The sequence below is a fragment of the Neopsephotus bourkii genome, unplaced genomic scaffold, assembly GCF_033783945.1.
Source record: "Neopsephotus bourkii isolate Nb327-2 ecotype Australia unplaced genomic scaffold, CSIRO-AGI_Nbou_v1 NB_1761, whole genome shotgun sequence".
Taxonomy (NCBI): domain Eukaryota; kingdom Metazoa; phylum Chordata; class Aves; order Psittaciformes; family Psittacidae; genus Neopsephotus; species Neopsephotus bourkii.
In genome coordinates, this window is record NW_026902235.1 from 399620 (window position 1) to 420718 (window position 21099).

Below are 21099 nucleotides of genomic sequence, written 5' to 3' on the forward strand. Positions count from 1 at the left end.
CAAAATGGGAAGATATTCTTTGCACTCAATCAGGAGCACTTACATTCAGAAGGATCATTGAGCCCATGCACTTCTCTAAGCCTCCTTCAAACCCCAGTTTGACAAAACTGATGATCTTTGCTCCCCTGAAAACTCATACACCTTGGTTTGTCCTTGGCCATGCAAAGGTTGTTTTGAGTGGTGTGTGTTGACAAGCTTTTTTACTACAGGTTTAGGTACAAGGGTTCTCAATGGCAGCTGGCAGACCCTGACAAGCTTACTGGTGGCCTGCAGGGCTCTGTGCTGTCACTATTTGCTTGCTTTTCCTGTTTTCTAGTTTTGCCATCTTCACAACTGCTGTGCTTCCCCATAAGGATATTCTTTAATCGCAAATGGGCTACTCTAGAACAAGTCTGAGAGTGCCTGATGTCCAAAATTCAGAGAAGCTCATTACTACTGGGAATTCAGAGAACAAACTGTGCTGTAAGAAAACAAATCCAAGAAACATAAAGAGTTAGAGCCATTTCCTGCCATGAACCCTTTCTCTTAGGTTTAAATCAAACTTGGAATCATTAGCTAAGGTGTTAAATCTGGGAGTGGAGACAGAAGAGTAACTTCTGGGTTTTTTTGGAAAAAAAGTGTATGAAAAAGTTAAAGTAAAATAAACCCTTGCAGTCTCCCTTCCTGACTTCTAAAGACACTGGTGTTAGGAAAACACAGCTGCCCTGGTAACATGCACCGTGTGTCAAGAAAGCTGCAGGCAAAAGCCCTCAAGGTGTACAGTTATTCAAAGGAGCAAAGTCCAGTGCAGAACTGGTCTGTTCAGTGTAGTCTGATTATCCATGGCAAGATGGCCCAGGGGACAAGAGGAAAGGTGGGGTGGAGGAGAAACAAAAGAAACTTCAAGTCACTTTAGATCTCAGCTGCCTGAAGACTTTAGAACATCAGCCTCCCATTCGTCTGCCCACTTGAAAACATTAGAAAGTCTGTCAAGTCCACACACTATCTAGGGAAAGGAGCACGTTCCTGGCAGAGGGCTGTCTCTCTCACGTGCTCAGCTTTCCTTTCAAACTTAATTTTATATATATTTATATTTTTATATATATATAAAAAAGCACTTGGTTTCCAGGGGCATTCATAATGAGGTCCACAGTGTTTAGAACTTAAAATTCTTTTTTTCTTTGTTTGGAACAGTGTTTTAAAGTTTTGTTTTAATTAAAAGACAGTCTTAAAGCATGTTGGACTTCAAAAACATGAGTTTGTTCATGTCTTCTGGACTGAGTAGCCGTCTCCTTTTGATTAAGAGAGCCTGCTCACACATATTTACACATTCACTTCTGGCACCAACAGCAGGCACTGCTAAGAGCCAAAAGGCTAGCTTGGCTAGTTTTGTATGCTTTTGAGTAACACACGACCAGTACTGAAACAGGTCAGGGGTGGCCTGGAAGAGAGGTTCTTGCAAATAATCATAGACTTCATTTTTCCCAAACCAATCTTCTTCCTGAGCTGCAGTGGCTTCCCCTGCTGACCGAGGCTTCTTGGTTGAAGGTTCAAATTCTGTTTCTTCTGCCCAGGACTCTTTCACCTCATTGATCAGCTCACAGACCTTGCCAATGATCTCTTCATGCTGGTATGGTGGGACCGGCCGCAGCTTCTGCTGAGGGTCTAAGATCATGGCTACCTTGTGTGCCGAATGAACTTTGAAGTTCTCCTTCAGCGCCTCCAAGAAGAGGTGGCAGAGTTTGCTGACCACGCCAGCATCGTTAGCTTTGGAAGTGAACAGTTTCTCCAGTTTGACGTAGGTGGGCAGTACCAGCTGCAAGGTGGGCCGGCTCTCGTTGCTCAGCTCTATCACCGCCTGCTTCACTGGAGCCAAAATAGCTGCCAGGTTGCTGAGCAGGTGTTTGTTCAGGTTTTGGATGAGGTTCATCTTCTTGGCCCTGCTGTAGAACTCACAGATCTGCTCGTAGCGCTCGTGGACGAGCAGCAGGGAGTCGGTGACTGAGTTCCAGCAGGGCGGGGGGGAGGTCTCTTCCAGGGAGCCAAAGGTCTCCTTTGAGAGGCCTGTGGATCCCGCCAGATCTTCACAGACATTCAGGAGCTCGATCACTTCGTGCATATTGCGGGCCTGTAGTGTTCGCTTGTTGAGCACGCTCTGCACCACTGAGTTCAAGGCACAGGCCGAACAGCGCAAGCACATGCCTGCCTTGGAGAACGCAGAGGAATTGACTTTGCAGTCTGTGACATACACTGTCCTGATCTCCGACATCACAAACTCTGAGAGCACGTTCTGGACCCAGTGGTGGATAAAATCACCGTTATCTCGAATGTCTACACCCTTAATTCCCAGGACGTAACTCTTGATGTGGTTGCCTTCCACCTGATAAGCTGTGAGGATGTAGCAGGAATCGGGGCCGATGCTCTGTGAGTGACAAGTGACGCCAATACCCAGGCATGCGTTGCTGCCCAGTGCACAGGTTACCTTCACCTTCACCTGGTTGTACATCCGAGGCAAATGCTTCAGAGCCAGTGTGTTGAAATTGCCAAGGATTTCGGTGACGGAAAAGGCACCGTAGCGAGCGCCACTATCCACCAGGGTCTGTGCTAGCTTGATGAATTCCTTCCCGCTCACCACGCTCAGAGCCCCAAGGTCAGTGCACATCACCCTCAGGAGCCTCTCGGCAATGTTCTGCCGCTCCTTCTCCGGGATCACGCTGTTCCCTACTGAACCGCTCGCGGATGCTGCAGTGAAATACAAGGAGGGAGAGAAAGCACCAGATGAGCACTGCTCCCGTACAGAAGGAGAGAGGAGGGAGCCACAAACCAATTCTCAGAGGCCCAAAGAGGTAGAACATGCCCAGATGATGGAAGAGGCATCTCCAACCCTGGACTTCTTCTCCCAAGGATTTCTGGACAGAGGAACCCTTCTGTTCAGCAAAGGGACAGGCCTTGCTCTTTGCCTGGAGCAGCAAGGAGCTTGTCTGCATGCTGTCCCTGGTGTCGGGACTGAGACAGAGCACACACTATCTATTCACAATCCAGTGCCTTAACCAATGCCATCCCTGTGGTGTTCACTGAGGAAGTGCCTGACTAAGTTATAATCATGAGTGCCATTTGCTATCCATGTCTAAGGGCTGGTGGTCGCAGCTTAGCCCAGCTGGAAAACTGGACATCTTCCCTAGTTTGTGATCTGAGCCTTTCAGTGAAGCATACAACTTCCTGCACCATCTCCAACAGTGCTGGAGCTCCACTTTCCATTTCCTCCTCTGAACTCCAACACCCCACATTTGTGGCCGATTTCGGGCAATGTGAATGTCATTTTTGGCCACACCAGAACACAAAAGCCTCATGTTTTTGTACCACCCTTCCCCCAGGCTGCTCAGCTCAGGTGCTTTGGAAATGATTTCCCACAGGACTGTATTTTACCTTTTTCTGTGGGGAAGCTCAGAGGATGAACTGGGGATAAATCAGACCCTGGCTGCCGGCTGCCAGGGACTGACAGGTCATGCCTATGTCACACCATGACAACTGGACTAGTCTTTCATCTCCAGGTTGGGCCTGGGAAGTCTGACTGGCTTAGAAGTTAACTTTTTCCAGGAGCTGCCAAATGCATCTTCCCTACAAACCTTTCCAACCACCTCCCCAGGGCTCACAGAACTTTTTGCATATGAGCCCTCCTGTAATGGGAACGGGTGCTCTGCTCTGCAAGGGAGTACATGAATTAGGGATGAAATCAAGTGCACTTAGGCAAGATGAGAGCATTGTGTAATGCCCACCACTGCTGCACCCTGACAGTCACTTGTTCCAAGTGGACAGGAAAGCCCAGGATGGAAGGGCAAACACTGCTACTTACTGTTGTTGACATTGTTTCTTTGGAGCTGGGGTTTCCACTTCTCTTCTACAACAGCTAGAGGTGATCTGGGCTGGCTAGAGGCAATATTGTTCTCGTTGTCAGCTGTGGGGTAAGAGACAGGGAGGTGTTAGAAGCACAAAGTAATAAGGCTTAAAGCACAAAGAAGGGGAAACAGTACCCATCTGCGTAGGATTTATTTCTGGTCCCCTTCACTTAAGGTGACAACAATCTACTACATTCTCTGTAGCTTTTAAGCAGTTGTCAGTGAGCTGGCACAGTCCTGTCAGGAACCTTTAAAAGCCTTTGGACTCCCAAAATGGGGCTGCAATGACAAGGGCTTATTCTGTGCATCAGTGACATTGATGCCCTCAGCACACATGGAAAATGTCTCCCCATAACTGGAGCTGCACACCACGAATAGATGGTCCTTGTGCAGCCTGACCTGTGCAATTTGCTTGCTTTCAGAATGAAAGGAGGTGTAACGAACATTTATCCTTCTGCTTTACTGCCCTGTTCTGCACTGCAGGTGGCTTCCCTGTTCTTCACTGCTGAGTACTCTGTTTTCCAAGCTCTGCTCAACTCCTCTGTACCTATAGATCTTACTACAGTGCACACAGGGTTCCCTCCCATGGTAGAGAGGAGGCGAGTCTCCTCTCAGGCTGCTCTCTGCTGCCTTAGACTGGAAACAAGAAGGAACCGGCCCCCCCCCAGGTTTCTGGAGTGTGACCAAAGCTTGTCCCTCCCTATGGCTGCAAAGATACCAAGCACTCCAGGGTCTCTGTGTTGATGCTCCCAATTCAGTATATGTAAGTGGGCTAAGGGCTAAACACTTTGGCTGCCAATCTGCTGGGATATTTCAAGGAAATGCAGAATCAATAAATGCTGTACTGTATCCATGTCCTTTCCTCCCCAGTGCCCCAAGAACTTCTCTCCATCCTCTACAGGAAACTTTCTAGTTTCTTAGTATTCTTCACTATGAAACTGCTCTGAAATAGACTCTGAAGCAGCAATAGAGTGCACAATGAAAAGAGGTGGAAGAGGAAAGAGAAAGATGGAGAGACTGATGACCAGGCTGAACAGAAGGATGGAATTAAACACAAAGAAAACAAAACAGGCCCTTTACTCATCACACATGGACTCATCTTGCCTAATTCTGGACATCTCTGTTAGACACACAAAGGCTTCGAAGTAGCCCCTTAGGGCTCTTTTACACTCAGTGGTGAAAAACGGGCTCAACAATGTGATTCGTTTGATTATTCACCCAGGTAGAACTAGATGCCTTTCGTAGTACAAGATCCATCATGGTCTGAACTCACCTGGAATCAGTGACTTCTTCTCCAGGAAGTCCACACTGACCAGCTCAGGCAGCAGTAACTACAGCCTAGGCACACCAGCACACCAGGGTTCAATGGAATAAATCCTGCCCCAGCATTCCTGACAGCACAGCAGGAATTACAGGAATGCCTTGTTCAGGCACACACAGGTTCTTTGCTCTGCAACCCAAGTCAATCTAGTGCTGGGCACAGCACTAGGCTGCCCTTCAGAACAAACTGGAGAGGATAAAGTTGCTCTCCATGCGTGGCAATGACCCAGAAGAGAAGGGAGACCAGCCAGGATCTAGAGACAAGCAATGATGTGATGAACTCCAGTGCTCTCTTCCTTACAAGCAAGTCCTCTCAAATTTGCACAGCTCTGCATGTTCACTGCTGGAGCATTTACAAACCTTGTGATGAACAGTCACAGACTGCACCATTATTCCATTTGGGCACTGCACTGGCCACAGACTGGATCAACACCCAGGAGATTCAGGACATGACAAACCAGGGGTGACTCTGGGACTGCTTTGAGGACTGTTTGAACCCAGGGAACCCACTGGTCATGGCTGGTACCTGGGGAGCATTGCCACGCTCAGACTGCAGCAAGAGGTCCATCTTTGAAGGTGAGGAAGAGACTTCAAGAGCAGGAGATGCTCCAGTGACTGCCAGTGATTAGATGTCACACATCTCTTTCCCCCCAGCATCTACCCAGACTAATTGCTCTTGAGCTACCACCATCAGTGTCCTCAACTCCAAACATCTGTGGGCAGGCAAAGGAAAATGCTAGATGTTGCCTCCTAACTTCGTTCATGGTTCAGGCTGTCCTTGTCTTAGTGAGGGGCAGGGGAAGAAACCCTCTCTATTTCCTCCCCTAACTCTTTATCTGTTTCATATTAATAGGGGATTTATTACGTACAAATATCTGCTGGCATTCAATATGGCATTAATGAGATTTGTGTATTTCAGCCTCATCTTCCTTATCAGGCAGTCTGTGAGCTACACAGATCATGGTTCTTTAATTTCTCTTCATGCCTCCAATCCTTTAATCCAAGTTCAGCCTAGTCGTCCTTCTATTCTGTAGCTCTAGATTGTAGAAAGGGCATTATACGGTAGCACTCTACCTGAACAAAGTACTCTAAAGGGAGTCAAAGCTGTATATTGTACAGTGTAATTACAGAACAAATTCCTTTGCCTGGTGTTCTGCTGTTCTGTTTCTGCCTTTCAGCATCCAATTTACATTCTAATTGCTTCTCCTCACTGTGTAGCTTCTTTATGGAGCTATAATCTCTCCTTATTACCTTCTAGCCCCAGGCTCAACCCTCTGAGTGACTCCAGAGCCAGCATGTCCCTGGCTTCACAAGGCTCCAGCACATTCCCTGGCTTCACACACTTGCAAGAGAGGCTGAGTAGATGCATCACATTTAGTTGGAAGAGATGAACCCTTTGCACCAGACATGATAAGCCAAACTGGATGCCAGAACACACTAACTGAAAGAGTATTTGACCCATACAGGCTTTCTGTATCTCTGTATGGAATCACAGAATCACAGACTGGTTTGGTTGGAAGGGACCTATGCTCCTCCAGTTCCAACCCCTGCCATGGGCACGGACACCTTCCACTAGAGCAGCTTGCTCCAAGCCCCATCCGACCTGGCATCCCCATAATGAAACATTCCTTGAGCCAGGCATACGGACTGGTATAAACTGCTACTGTGTCAGTGTCCCCAATATGTGGATGACCCTGGGCCACCAGTTCTGCTGACTACTGCAAGGTCTCTGCACTCCCAGATTTCAGAAATGTGCCAACGCTGTTTCTTGGATATGGAAATCCCCACGCCCTGACAGGGTGAAAGGCAACAAACTGCAAGCAGAGTAACTGCAAACCCTGTGCGATCTCTGCTGTTGCTCCGCTAAAGTACAGTATCCAGAACCCACCAGAGCTCGCTGCAGCTTTCACACCTCTTCATTTTGTGTTCTGTTCTCACCCCACAGCAGTGAGTACCATGCTTCTTGCCCCCAGTGCACAGATCTGGAGAACAGGCTGCTGCTCCCCCAGGGAGGAGGCAGGAGTACAGGACTGGAGGCACCACACAGAGATGCCAGGACAGGGATGGCTGCTTCCACAGCCGCAGCCTCTGGGATGCCTGAAGAATGTACTGAATATACAAGACATGGACAAGTGTCTTCTTGTCATTGCACCACTGAGACATTTGGGAGGAAGCAGCCAAGCAGAAGATAATGAATTACAAACAAACCAGGGAGAGATGAGAAAACAGAGTTTAACAAGAGGAATCCAGAGCTGGGGAGAGAGGATTTAAGCATTAATGTATTCCTGCTAACGTTACGAGTCAGATCACAGATACCTGCTCCTCCAGCCGCCTTCTGTGTCCAAAGTGACCCAGGTGAACAAGCCCAATGGCCAAGAGACGGAAGAAGCTGCAGAGAGCACTAGCTTAAAAGTTTTCAACAGCTCCCCTCTTGCTAGTGAAGTGCCATCCCCTCTTTTGACACTAGCCTAATCCCTCTTTTGCAGCTCCTCTACTCAGCTTCATCAGGAGCTGCATTTCAAAATGCTGCATTTCAGTACCAGAGACCAGAAGAAGGAACAGGATGCTCAGGACACAGCCTGGAGGCAAGCAGGAATTGCCAGAGAGGAACAGCAAGAGCAGAACCCAACACCATGGAGTGATGGCAGCTACTACCATGAGAGGAGCTGCGCTGCTCCTAGCTGTAACATGAAGTCCAGTTCCTCCACATCAACCAGATTATGCTTGCACCATCTCATATTACCCTGAATGTCTCTTCATTACATTACAAAGATGATACAAAAGCTGCTGAGCAACACACAAAGCCTGCACTAAGGTTTGTCAATGAGAACTGAACTGGAATCGAGGAACCATATGGATGAAGAACTCAAGGGACACTATCAAAATGTCAGTCACAGAACAAGATTAAGAACTTTGATAAGAATTACTATTACAGAATGGAAAACGTGCCTATCCTCAAGCCACTCATCCTCCTGTGCCACTCTGGTCAGGACTTACCGGTAACATTAGGGCAGATGCAAGCACTAAACACGAATCTCAACAGAACAGCTGTCTGTTGAGCACACAGGTCTGTCCAAGGTGAATTGATTTGTAAACCTGTGTCAACTCACTTGCTTTTCATTCAAGAGTCAAAAAATGACAAAGTTCTGCGCTATAAAAAGATCCTGTTTCTATGGTTTTGAATATTCTGAATGCTGCCTTTGAAACAGCTTTTGCTTTGAGACTTAAAAGTCATCTCTTATGTACTGAGATAGAAAAGAAAAAAGGTGCCTCAGAAACAACACAGGAATTGCTCCTTGGAATTTTCTTTTGTAGATAGCTGAGAAGGAAATGAACACAACTGCTGAGGCAGCAAATACTTCTGCTGGGAACACATTCCAGTCCTTCGCAGAACTCCAGGAGACACAAGCACAGACAGAGGCTTGTGTGGGCAAAGGCTCTGGTGCCCTGCGAGCAGTTTTGCTTTGTTTGCTTCCATGAGAACTACCCTTTTTGCAGGAGAAGGGATTTAATCTGCTGTAGGAGTGACCCGCAAATGCTTACGCACTGAGCGTGCCCTAGATTCTGTTGGATAAAGGGAATGAATAGTGTGATGTGCTCTGTGCTAGCATGGCACGTTTCCTCTCTCCCTAGGAAGTGAGGTTTATGGCATCCCCTGAGCCTTGCAACTCTCAGCCCCTGCTACGTGCTCCAACTTTGAGGATCTTTTCTGCTGCAGATGAGGTTACTGGGGCTTTGGAAATGGTGAGCACAGAGACTGACACACAAAGGGGTGAGCATCAGGCAGCAGCGCAGAACTGAAGTGCCCAGCTTACCTGCGTGGGACTGCATGTGCTCCAGGAGATTGTTATAAAACTGGAACTGGATTCCACAAGCTCCACAGGTATAAGGCTCTGTTTGGGAGAAATCAGTTCAGAAGAATTACACAGAGTATGCAGGGAAGCAGCATATGTGCATACTTCAGTTTGTACAGTAGCGGGGCAGTGCCCTGTGGTCGTTGTCACCTCAGCCCACGTGCGCACATCACAGCAGCTCCTTAGGACCGAACCTGAAGGCTCGGGCTGTGATTTAGGAAGACTCTAGGGCAGGTCACTGCTTCTGGGCTGGGGCTGGGCACTCTTCACTTGGGCACACTTCATGGGCTTCACTTCACTCCACTGCCATGAGAAGGCCAGGATGGCAGCAGGAGAGCTCGTGCAACAAAGCAAAGCTGCCGATGGTGTGCGTGTGGATCTCAGTGACTTTTAGCAGGGCGTGTTGTGACAGAATGAGGGGTGATGGTTTTAAACTAAAAGAGGAGATTCAGGCTGGATGTGAGGAAGAAATTCTTTACAATGAGGGTGGTAAAACACTGGCACAGGTTGCCCAGAGAGGTGGTGGATGCCCCATCCCTGGAGACATTCAAAGCCAAGCTGGATGCCATGCTGAGCAACGTGACCTAGTTGAAGATGTCCCTGTTCATTGTGGGGGGTTGGACTACAGGACCCTTCCAAGCCAAACCAGTCTGTGACTCTATGAATCTGCACAAAGACTGGAGAGGCTGCACTCTTGACTGGGGTTTACTAACTCTTGCCTCTTGTGGGCTGTTTCAAGTGTATGTGTTCTTTGTAAGCCTGAAAGCAAAGATTGTGAATTCATTTTATATCCAGTCTGGTCAAATACCAGTCTCTGCTGCCTTTCCTGAGACATGGAGAAGCAGGTTATGAAAAATCCTGTTGCTCAGAAGCTGGGGGATGAAGTGCCACAGGGGAACTCAGCTTGGGGGTTTTGTGGCTGTCACAACTGCAGCGAGCCTGGGGAATAGCGAGTGCCACTGGGCTCAGCAGCAGCATGGTGCTGGGTGAGCAGAGGTGGAGGGGAGGAAGCACAGGAGCTGTGCCAGGGCTGAGAGCAGAGCAGGAGAGCTGTGTTGCCAGAGGACATGGATGAGCTGGAGTCAGAAAAGAGCTGGGTTCAGAGCTCCCTCATGAGCCGAAAGACATGTTTAGTTCTGTTCTACCGAGTATGTTGAAATGCATTTCTTCCACCACATTAACCTAGGAGCAAATGTTTGCAGTTGCTCTTTAAACAGTATGAGTTGAGTGCATTAGTTGACAGATGTAATACCAAACTACAGTGGCTGCAGTTCATTAACACTGCAGTTTGCTTCTACACCTCGAGATACACCAGCACTACTTACACTGTGGCATTTTGTTTCAGAACAGCAGAATGAACAAACACAAGCGTTTGGCATATAAACAACTTCATATCTAAATGCCTGGCATACGCACAGAGCAAGGTCTATTGCTACAAGACACCAGGAATTTGTATCTATACAGTATGACAGGAAACACATATTCTCCATCAATGAATAAGCAGAAGCAGCACCATCGGGGATGGAATAACCAAAGTACAGGAAAACACAAGCCTGGCTTGGCTATGATCTGTAAGAAGTCTGCCGCAGGTAGCAAACCCCAGAATTCATCAGATGGCTACAGGAAGCTGTGAGGAGAAACACAGAAGAGACCATGAGGGGTTCACACAAACTATACTCATATGCTGTAAGGCTGGAGACCCTGCTGTGCCTCTCCACAGAGCCACCAGCCCTCTGAACCAATGGAGGCAGCTCCATCTGGAGAAGCTGTGCTCAATGGTTTATTTAACTGTGTTTTCTTGTTATGGGTTTTGCTGTAACAAGGAAGTTTGGAAATACTGTACTTAAGTAACTGTGCTTGTGAAAAACAGGGAAGACTCTGGCACACTTACGAGTCTGACTCACATCCATCCAGCACTCTCCAAGCAGCACATGTCTCACATCCATTTTTCTCTCCTGTTTCACTACATCCTCACATTTCCTTCTCTGCTGACTCTGTCTCACTGAACGGCCTTTCCTTCCTCCTGCTATATACTCCTCTATTTTATCACCAGAAACTTGTGCTGCCTTTCTTCTAGCTCTCCCCTTGCCTGACTCCCTTTTTACTCCTGACTTGTTTTCTGGGTTCTCCCCATCAACATCCATTATGCAGTGACCATCAAGGTCTCAGCAGTTCTTCACCTCAAGGTCCCCCTCTGCCATTACAACACACTGTGCACTCACGGACTCTGAAACATCTCTCATATGTGATTCTTCTCCAAAAAAGGTTGTGGATTTCCATCCCATTTCCAAAATCCCCCCTCCTGTTTTGCACAGAAATATCCACCTCTGGAAACAAAACCACTGTTGACTCTTGAAAACTAGTTTTACATTGAACATTGTCTAAATACTCTTGAGACCAAGAGTCACATAAGTCTACAGTTTGCCACAAGTGAAGATGAGCTAAGTTAAAACTAGGGATAACATTTAAATTCATCCAACAATTCAAAAATCATTCCTGGGGAGGAGGGATGAGATGCCTGGGAGGATGTGCAGAATCCCTGTGGGAATGAATGAACTTGCTTTACTTCCCAGGGCTTTCTCAATCCTCACACTTCTGAGGTTTCGGCTTCTAAGCCCCTTTATGCTCTACAGCACAGGGAGCTGGGAACAGCCAAGCTGACTGGAAGCAGGTGGGATGTGTCAGAGCTAGAAAAAGGAGAGAGGGCAAGTGAAGAGAAGGAAGAGGCAATTTGTACCTGAAATCAGGCAAAAGCCATTGCCGGAACAGAACTCCTCAGCTGGGCTGGTACACAGCAAGTAAATCCCCTTCATTTGATTTCTGCTTACAACTCAGAGTTGACTGGAGAAGTCAGAACTGCTCTGCACAGCCCTGTGAGCCCCACTTGTGCCTGTTCTCCTGGCTGGGAGCACAGCCCCCTCCACAACACTGCAGGACCTCCCCTTCCCAGGGGGAGTTTTAGCTCCCCTCTCCCCTGCTCTGGATGCTTCCCTGCATCCAGAAGGGATCTATTCCCACCAGGTGGGCTGAACTCAGCAAGGGGCCCATGACTGTTCCAATCCCCAGATCTCCCCTTTCCCTCTCAGCTTTGCTGGTGATGGTATAAGGGAAGCTGGGACTCATTTGTGCTGCTATCACCAAACCCCCTTGAGAGCATCTGTGCTCTGTAACAGCCCCAGTTGCCTTGGGTGGCCAAGACAGGCCTTAGGTATGAGCAAAGCAGGAAGAGCAGCCATGCAGTCAGAAATGGCTCAGAGCCTTCCAACCCACAGCAGAACTGCCTGGATGGCCTGTGTCCCCCTGCTGGAAACCTCCTCCCTCCTCTCCTCAAACCTTCCCTGCTCCAATTCCTCTTGCTGTTGCACATCCGAGAGATGGGAGTTGTGGCAGGAGCAACAGTACCCCTTTGATGAGAAATCAGCCATTTACCTGTGTGCTCAGACAGGGTCCTGGCTCTCACTTGGGCCCATGGGCTTCTTTGCAATGCCAGATGCTGTGAACCTTCTAGCTCTGTTCCCCTGGCATGGGCATGGGCTGGGGATGAGGGTACTTTGCTTTCTCCACTACACTCTTGCTGTGCACTTGGCTTCCTCAGGCTGCAGGCTGGGGCTCCAGCTCACACCAACACTTTTAAACTGGTGGCACAATTTAAAACATCTTTCCCCAGGGCTATTATTAGACACTTTTATTAGTGCTCTAACACAGTGAACAAGGCTCCCGAGCAAGGCAGCAAGGCTGTGTGAGCCAAGCCAGAGAAAAACCAGCATTTGTGCTCGGCTTAAATAAATCACTCTAATTCCCATGTTAAATCTCATTGCCACATCTAAGCCAGAGAAAATAGCAGGGCCTGGTCTGAGGCCAGGAGGGAACATGAGTTGAGAGGTTTTAACAGAAAGTTTCAACAGCAAACGCCCTGAGTGAAGCCCAGCACCAGGCTGGGGCCTGGCGGCAGCATGGGGAACAGACCACCAGGCAGCTCAGGCTCTCCTCCACCGAGACCCACATTTCAACACTTCTGTCCTCATTCTGATGAAGAACAAATGCAGAAGAGCTGCAAAGGAAACTTCTCAGTCTTTTTGCCCACTCGCTGTTTCCATTGGCTTCAGCTTCAATAACAGAGAAACTGCATCTTTCAGTACCTTTGACACATGCCGATGAAACAATACATGAGGACCAGGAGCAGTCTCCTAGAAAAATGCCATCACACACCAAAGGAAAGGGGGATTTCTTGAAAACAAAACTTCCGTCACTTCCACCCATCTCAGAAAACGAGAAGTGCTACCTAAAAAGGTGCTGTGGAGGATGCTTCAAAAAGGGGGAGACCCCAAATGCCTGAGGGTTGTCAGACTTGCTGGCACTAATTTGGTTTCTCTTCCAAGGTGAACTCTCCTGTTCTAAATAAAGCTCTTGCTTCTTTCTCAGATCTGTGAGTGAAGAATGACCAAGCATTCGGGGTGTTCAGGGTGCAGCCCTCAGCACTGGCCTGCAGGTTGGCGCAGACAGCATCACCCCTAGAATCCAGACGCAAGCCAAGGAGTAACTAAACACAAGGTAGCATGAAGGAAGCAGCTCCTCCTCTTGAAAGCATCAAGAACACGGGGCAGAATCTCCAACAGAGACCCAGACCTGCTCTCCTTTCCCTCCCTCTTGCTCACCACTGTTCCCTGGGCTCACACTTCTCACCTGGGCTCTCAGGCCAAAGGGAACTGTCTCTGCGAAGGTGTTTACTGAGCTGAGCTATGCAGGTGAGTTTTCCTGTGCGTAAATGTAACTCAGACATGGGTTCTTTTTCAGGCTTCAAACCTCAGTCTCTCAGAACATGTATTACTGGCATCCTCCATCAAACAGAAGGCTGCAAATGAGTCTAAATGGTGTCGCAAACACACACTGCACAGAAACACCCTGAAGGGCCTCTGCTGTGTTTAAAGCTGGAACCAGAGCCACAGAAATGAGACATTTCCTTCTTTAACACCTAGACTCGTAATAAACCCCCCATTTATTAATGAGAAATGCCAGGAGGGCAGCCAGCAGGGCTGCAGGTGGAGGTGCACCCCCGACATCCATCACCTGATGCTATAAAAGGGGGAGAGGATTTTAAATCAGGGGACTTGTGGATTCTGCAAAAGAGAAAGAGATTTGAACACTGAGGCTGGCAGAGCCCTCTCTGCCTCCTGCACAGCTCTGCCTACCTGTTCCTGCTCCTCATCCTTCCTCTGCACTTCCAGATGTAACTCTGGCAGGATGGCGGGGTCTCTGCTGAGGGTAAATTACACCATGCCCAGCTGGGGTTTGTCGCTCATGGCCAGGAAGCTCCATCTTTCCTTCCCATTTTAAGATGTCCAGGGATTTTAACATACACCCTATGCTACAGTAACAGAAACAGTCAAGTGGGGAGGGTCCACAGAACAAAAACTAAGGGGGCAACAAAACCTCACAAAGGCTTTTTTGGGCCCCTCAAAAAGATGCAAATCCTCAGATTCACTGTGCAGCTTCCTCACACTGAAGCTGGGAAGGAAAACCAGGATGTTGTAGCCCCACTGGGTGGTATGTCCACAGAGGGAGCTCCTAAGCAGGCTGAGAATACAAATTCCCTGCCCAGCACACCCTGCACATTGCCCCTCTTTAAGGTGTGACTGGAGGGACTGGAAACCCTGGATGCTCTACCAGCACTTGGTCAACCACGGGACATCTGCATCCAGCCTGCAAGTGCCCAGGAGCAGAAGCAGTGATTCTCAGCACCCCAGACCGTAAGCAGTATCTTACAGTCTCCAGATGAGGTCCTTTAGTGTCAAAGGATCCCCCCTGCGGAAGGCAAGAAACCATTAGTGTTAAATACTCAAGTCATCAGTTCAGATCATCTACAGAATGGTCCCTGGTCCAAAGTTATGACTCAATGCAGCAGCGAATGAAGCTCCTGGGGCTGACAGACTTGGACTGGTTTGCTTGGAAGGAAAACTTTACTCATTAACCACATGAATCAAGCACTGGAAGCCTTCCTGCTAAATGTTTCCACATGAGGAGGACATGAGCTGTTGAAGAGAGCTTCAGCTGGCAGGAGCAGCCAGCAAGGGATGAAGGCATGGATGATGCTTGGCAAAGACATGAACGGACACTGCTATGGGAAGGGTACGTGTGGAAGGCACTGGCTGGATACAGAACCCTGCTCGTCACTTAACACATTTCCACTAGCCAGCATTGCACTGGGGGCTATTTGCAGCTCATGAGGCCTGTATCTTCACTGAAACAGGTTCCTAATCTGGTCCTGCTGAGCAGCTGTACAGGGCAGGCTCCTCCAGCTGCCATTCTTACACTGTCTGTGCTCTCTGCCTCTCTGCTGTGCTCAGCAGACATCCCACTACTTCAGAGCCAGGCTGAATGGGGCTTGAAGCAACCTGCTCTAGTGGAAGGTGTCCCTGGTTGGATGTGGATGAGCTTTAAGGTCACAGTCTGTGATTCTATGACTCTGGGTTTAAAGGGCTCCTTCAGCACTGCAGAGACAAGTGAACTTTTGAAGGCCCAATCCCAACAGTTTACTGTCCTCCCAGAAGTGAACCTGATCTGGACAAGGCACAGCAGAGGCAAATCCCACTTAAACACTGCAAGGAATTCTCAGCACGCTCTGACTGCTTTCCAGCCAGAAGTGCCAACGTAGTCTCCTTGGTACACCTGACTTCCTATACACATGAAAACCATTGCCTGTCTGCAACAGGAACTCAGGCCACCTGCTAAGCATTGCTACTATGGTATGTTAAGTGAAGAAAGCCTGTGGTTGGATTTTTCTCATCTTTGTATTATAGGCCATTTTGTTATTCATGCACTGTAATATCCCTGCCTCAGCACAGTCAGTTCCACTAAAGCCACCTCTCAGAGAAACAGGCACAGAAGTGTCATAGTTTGAACGAGTAACGACAGTTGGCTTTGGCTTGCTCTGGGATTTGCTCATCTCACTCCCTTCATTCTCCAGGCAAAACTGAAATGGTTTTCTGCCCATAGGCTTGTCTGTCAGTGACTCTTTTCGCCATGCCCTGTCCAGCCCCAGCCCAGCACAGTATCTGTGCTTGAAGACTGCAATCCACAGCTCCTGTCACCGCCTGTTTGTTCTCAATTTTGCTGACTGCTCACCCTTTCGCCACAACGTCTTTCAGATGTATTGTCTCAATGTCCTTCCTGGTGTCCCAAGGCTCTTGGGCAATTGGAAGGATGTCACCCACAGAGACTTCCTGCTGCATGCTTATTTTATCCCAGATTATCTTTCTTCCTGTCTATAAGTTGACTGTTCAACATGACAGGTCTGGAACCACTTAAATGAATGTGGCACCAGAAATCAATCATTCCCAGAAACCTCAATTCCATGCAAATGCCCAATGGACACAGCAACTCGTATTTATGCAACAGAGCAGTGACACTTTGTTAATTGATGCCTCTCTCTCTGTTACACTTATTCTAATGGTGAGAACTGCATTCAAGTGCTCACCCTGCATCCAGGCACATCTTTTTTAAGCTGCTTTGAAAAACGAACTTCTATGCATGTGCAATTGTGTTGCCCCATTGTGTTGCATTACCCATGCTCTGCACAGCTGAGCTACACCAATATGGAAGTTCACACGACTACAGTCCCTCCTCCCCCTTTTCCTCACTCCTCAGACTTGGTCTTTAGCAGGCCTGGACCTCCCAGCTCAGTAGAAAGACAGCAGTACTGTTTGCAGAGCAACCAGCAGATGAGAAAGGGATTTACCAAGAGATGAATCACTTGAATGGGACTTGTATTTTCAGTCCAGCTGACTTAAGCCATATGTGTCTCTGGAGACAGAGGCGCAGGGAGCTGGCTGAGCTACCATCAGACCAAGAATTATTACATCCCTGGCATTAAAGCTGCAGTCACCCACCAAAAATTCCAGCTTAAAAGTCAAGTCTTCCCAGAAGAAACCCAACCAAATGGGCTATATGATCACTGGACTACAGAGAGAGAGCAGAAGAGGATGTATGGCCATCAGCAGAGAAGAAGGAAGATCCCAGTGTCTAACACACCTTAGTTGACTCCTCCCTGTGTGTGTGCCATGAGAACCTGCACTTCCAGTGCAAAACAGCTCTTCTGGTACAGAAGTTTGGCAGGAGCCACTACTCAGGGTCTTAGTCTGGGCTTCCACTAGAGTGCACTGGGAACCTGCACTGTAAAGGCAGGAGTAGGAGCCAAACTCCTTCTACTGCAACAGGTTGCAAGGGGGAGGTTGCAAGGGGGACTCAAGCAGACACCAGGTCTGTTCCCACCACCACCAAACAAAGCTGCAGAGATTTAAGTCATGAATAGAACACTGATTTTCACTCTGCCTTTTTGCTGCTTTCCATAAATCTAAAGGATAGTTCTGCCCAGTTGCTAAGCAAGACACAGAACCTATTTCTGTTTGAGACTGCCCTCTTTAACACATGCTAAAAATACTGGGTTATGTGGCAAGTGACGAATGAGACATTTCTGATTATCCTACTGCTTGAAACAGTTCCATGCTACAACTGGATGCAGTTGGAATGCATGATGGAATTAGGAACCATAATATACAGTAGGATCCTGCTTATGCACATTTTGAGTAGCTAAATAGAACTGTCTCTAGTGTGCTGCATACACAGGAAAGTACTGAAAAATGATTTGCACTTCAAACTGACTCACTAGAAAGAAATTCAGTCCCTAAGATGACGAAATGAGACTGGAGTTCCTGAGAATCCCACGAAGTGCATGTTTAAAATCTGAGCCTATGGCCTTTGACTTCTGGGAACTGGCACTTCTCATAGATTTTAAACTTAAAAGAGGAAATTAACTGGTTTTGGTCTCAGTCTCACCTCAGCTTGCCATGAACTGATTGAAGAAGGTATTTCCCTGCCTCTCTACCCAGTCTGGAATCAACCCTGCTGGAAAGAAAAGCTTCCCTGGGTAAACAGAATGAAAAGCACCAACATTTAAAACCTGGAAATGCTAAACATTGTTCCACTGAACTAATGACAGCAACAGTTACCTAATGCAGCAGATGACATTCAGACACATTTATGGAGCTTAAATCGAGCCTGAAAGTTAAAAAATATTTCCCAATTCCCTATGTAATTTTAAATATTGTCTCTTTCACATTCATACTGTCTTGCAAGTTTAGACACTGACAACTACTGTCATTTCAATCAGGTTTTCCTTTGGATGGCTAGGCTGTAAGACAGTGAATCTAAAGAACGATTTCTTTCCCTTTCTGCTTTTTCTCTTCTTCAAGTCTTACAATTTCCCCCCTCCCTCTTGGCCTACAGATGGTGCGACAAGAAGAAGCTTCATTTTACTAAGGAGTCATCCACAGCATCGAGACCCAGACATCAAGGCTGGATCATGCTGTAACCACAGAGTTAGAGATGGTCGTTGCCCCTGTGGCTTTCCAAGGTCAGACAAAAAGTGAGACAATGGAGAGATCCAAAACCTTGGGAAAGAACCTGTGTGGTTACACAGGCACAGCATAGTAGGGCCGAGTCTGCAGCCTCCCATGGAAACGCTGCTCTGCCCACTCCAGCTCCGTACAGTGGATGAGGAAGGCAGCAGCCTTCACTGCTGAAGACAATACCCATATCTGACCCCTTCTGGGGCTTTTTCCTTTCAGTGCTCAGGCTGATCACAGCCAGCCTCTGCCAGAAGAGTACTTCTCAAGCTGCCCTTCAAATATTGCCTGGCCCCTTGAGAATTCAGTACCAAAAGCCCCTGTGCATGCCAAGACTCAGCAGAAAACCCACCATCAAGGAGAGTTTCCTTGAAAGCAGCTTTACAGCATTTTAGATGAGCTCACACATCGCAAGAAGCCAATTCCATCTTTCAGGATCAGGTCACATAATTGTTTTCTGGAGCCTGCTTAGTTCAGCAGGGAATAATCACATGCTTCACATGATCTGGGATGTCTGTGTTGGCTGCCTGTGCTCCAGAAGAAGCACAGGGAATCAATCTGCACACTGAAGCAGATACTACTGAGTAGTTTCATCAGGTTTCATCAAAAAGCAAGTTTAAGGAGCTGCGGAGACTCTTTCCCATGTAGTAATGGGAAGAAGGCACACTCTCCCTATCATGAGGTGGACAGCAGCTGAACAGTCCTTCTCCATCCACTCTGCGGCTCCATCACTCCATCCTTCTGCTAGTAGCTGGGACTCAAACACAGCCACAGTGCTGTTTTATCAGCAGCAAGATGCCAGGGTACTTAGATAAGGATACCAGGTACCTGCAGTGGGGCTGTGCATAGGGAGGAGACATCATTTTCCATTCTGGTTGTCTTACTCCCAGCTAGGGCTCCCTGCAGCATTGCATTCAACGCTATTTTAGGTGGCTTTACTTGCTGACCTTGCTGCTCTGCTTGTCCTCCTCACTCCAGCCATGAAGCTGCCTGTGACACTGACAGTCAGAAGAGTGACACAAGGTAAGAGCATAATGTCCCCAGCTGAGTGGCCTGAAAAAATCCTGTGTTATATCATTGTGACTGAGCTTGTGACTTAAAACTCACACTGAAAAAGAGCAAGTGGCAGAGGGAATCAACCATTTAATGAGGCCAAGCCACACAGGTCTCGGGCTGCTCAGCTAGGGCCTACATTTACTCCCCAAACCTGGACACTGTTCTTCACAGCAGCAGTTTGATGATAAGCAGCAGATGGGAGTGGGGAGGATGAAGTGTTCGTCCTTCTGTCATCCTCAGCCACAGTATCACCAGCTGCCTCCCCACCTGTGTGAAATATGCTGCCTGGAGCACAAGAAAGGGTGAGCCAACGACACCAGAGTTACTCCCAAGAGTTCATATCACACAAGTGAACATGAAGTCACACAGTTTGTCCCACCTACCAAAACACAGCCATGGAAAGAAGGAAAACTGGGAGATCAGGACATGTCAGCTTTTCAAAAAGGAAGTTACTGAGAGCTCTGCTTGGACACCCAAGCACACAGATGCCTGCAGAGCTTTCCATGGCCTCTCTAATCACCAGTGCCATTCAGAGTGGGACATGGCGATATTCACTCAGGCTGTGATCAGTGAGAACATTTACACTGACTTCTGAAAACACGAAGAAATAAAAGAGAAGAAATGGCTTGGTGCAAGAGCTGGAGAGAGCACTGAATGGGACACACCGGAAGCAGCATGGCACAAAGATAGCATTAAGGGGAAAACAGGGCTGGAGAAATGAAAAAAGAATGTAGGACAGGGAAGGGAAGACGGAAAAGGGAAGAAGTGTATACATCCCAATGCACCAGTATGGTTTTGAGTGTGTCAGCTGTTTAATGCAGGAAAGAACTACTTCCAACCAGAGCCCAACTCCCCTCAAACCAGTCCTGAGCACCTCACGCCAGTTCCTCAGGCTTCCAGGCTCAAACAGAAGTTCAGGTGAGCACCCTGCAAATCCCCTGCCATGTCTCAGACTGAGCCACTAAACCAAACTGAGAATGCATGCGGTGCAGACAGAAATGACATAAGACAAGCAAACCAGATGAAACTCACTACTCTATTTGTAAGAACTTCTGCCTTTGCATTTTACTATGAGCTTTTACTCATGTGCTTTTAATGTTGCAGTTCAGAAGGATGAGTGCGATCTGAGCTGGTATGAGGAGATGGCAAGGAGGATCTGTGAGATGTGTCACAGCAACAATGGGTTAGTATTTGATAGTTCAGACAGGACTGAAGTCTTGGGTTCTTCTATACAGCTACTACTGACTTCCTGTCAGTAGTCCCTGGACCCCCTCCATGATACAGGTTCTTTTCCCTCCTATAAAATGTAACACATGCAGCTCTCTTGGCTTTATGGATGGGCTGTTTGATAGGAAGGAAGGTGATTCTGTCCTTCCTCTGTAGGCTATACAGGGCCTGACAGGCATAAAAAAGGAACAATCTAAGGCTGCTGCTTTCAAAGGGCCCCAGTGGAGTCAGGAACCCAAATGGTACACTGGCGTTTGAAGATGTGCACTTAAAGGCTTTGAAACCCTTCAGACAAACCACTCATACTACCCACAGAAGACAAGACATGAGGAGCAGACCTGCTGAGGGGCAAGGGGCCACCTTTAG

The 21099-nt window shown here is 47.9% G+C and overlaps 1 protein-coding gene across 6 annotated transcripts in view; it reads right to left on the minus strand.

Moving 5' to 3' along the window:
- Positions 1 to 1172: 1172 nt before the first annotated feature.
- ZNF618 (zinc finger protein 618) overlaps positions 1173 to 21099 on the minus strand; it is a 149840-nt gene continuing 129913 nt past the window's right edge. For 5 of the 6 annotated variants that reach the window (XM_061378015.1, XM_061378013.1, XM_061378012.1 and 2 more), the window contains 3 exons: positions 9011 to 9088; positions 3833 to 3934; positions 1173 to 2721 (listed from right to left, as the gene is read on the minus strand). In XM_061378015.1, the coding sequence (XP_061233999.1) occupies positions 1208 to 2721; positions 3833 to 3934; positions 9011 to 9088 (1694 nt within the window). In that variant the 3' untranslated portion in view covers positions 1173 to 1207. The remainder of the gene's footprint in view (positions 2722 to 3832; positions 3935 to 9010; positions 9089 to 21099) is intronic. The other variant, XM_061378011.1, reaches the window with a different exon arrangement.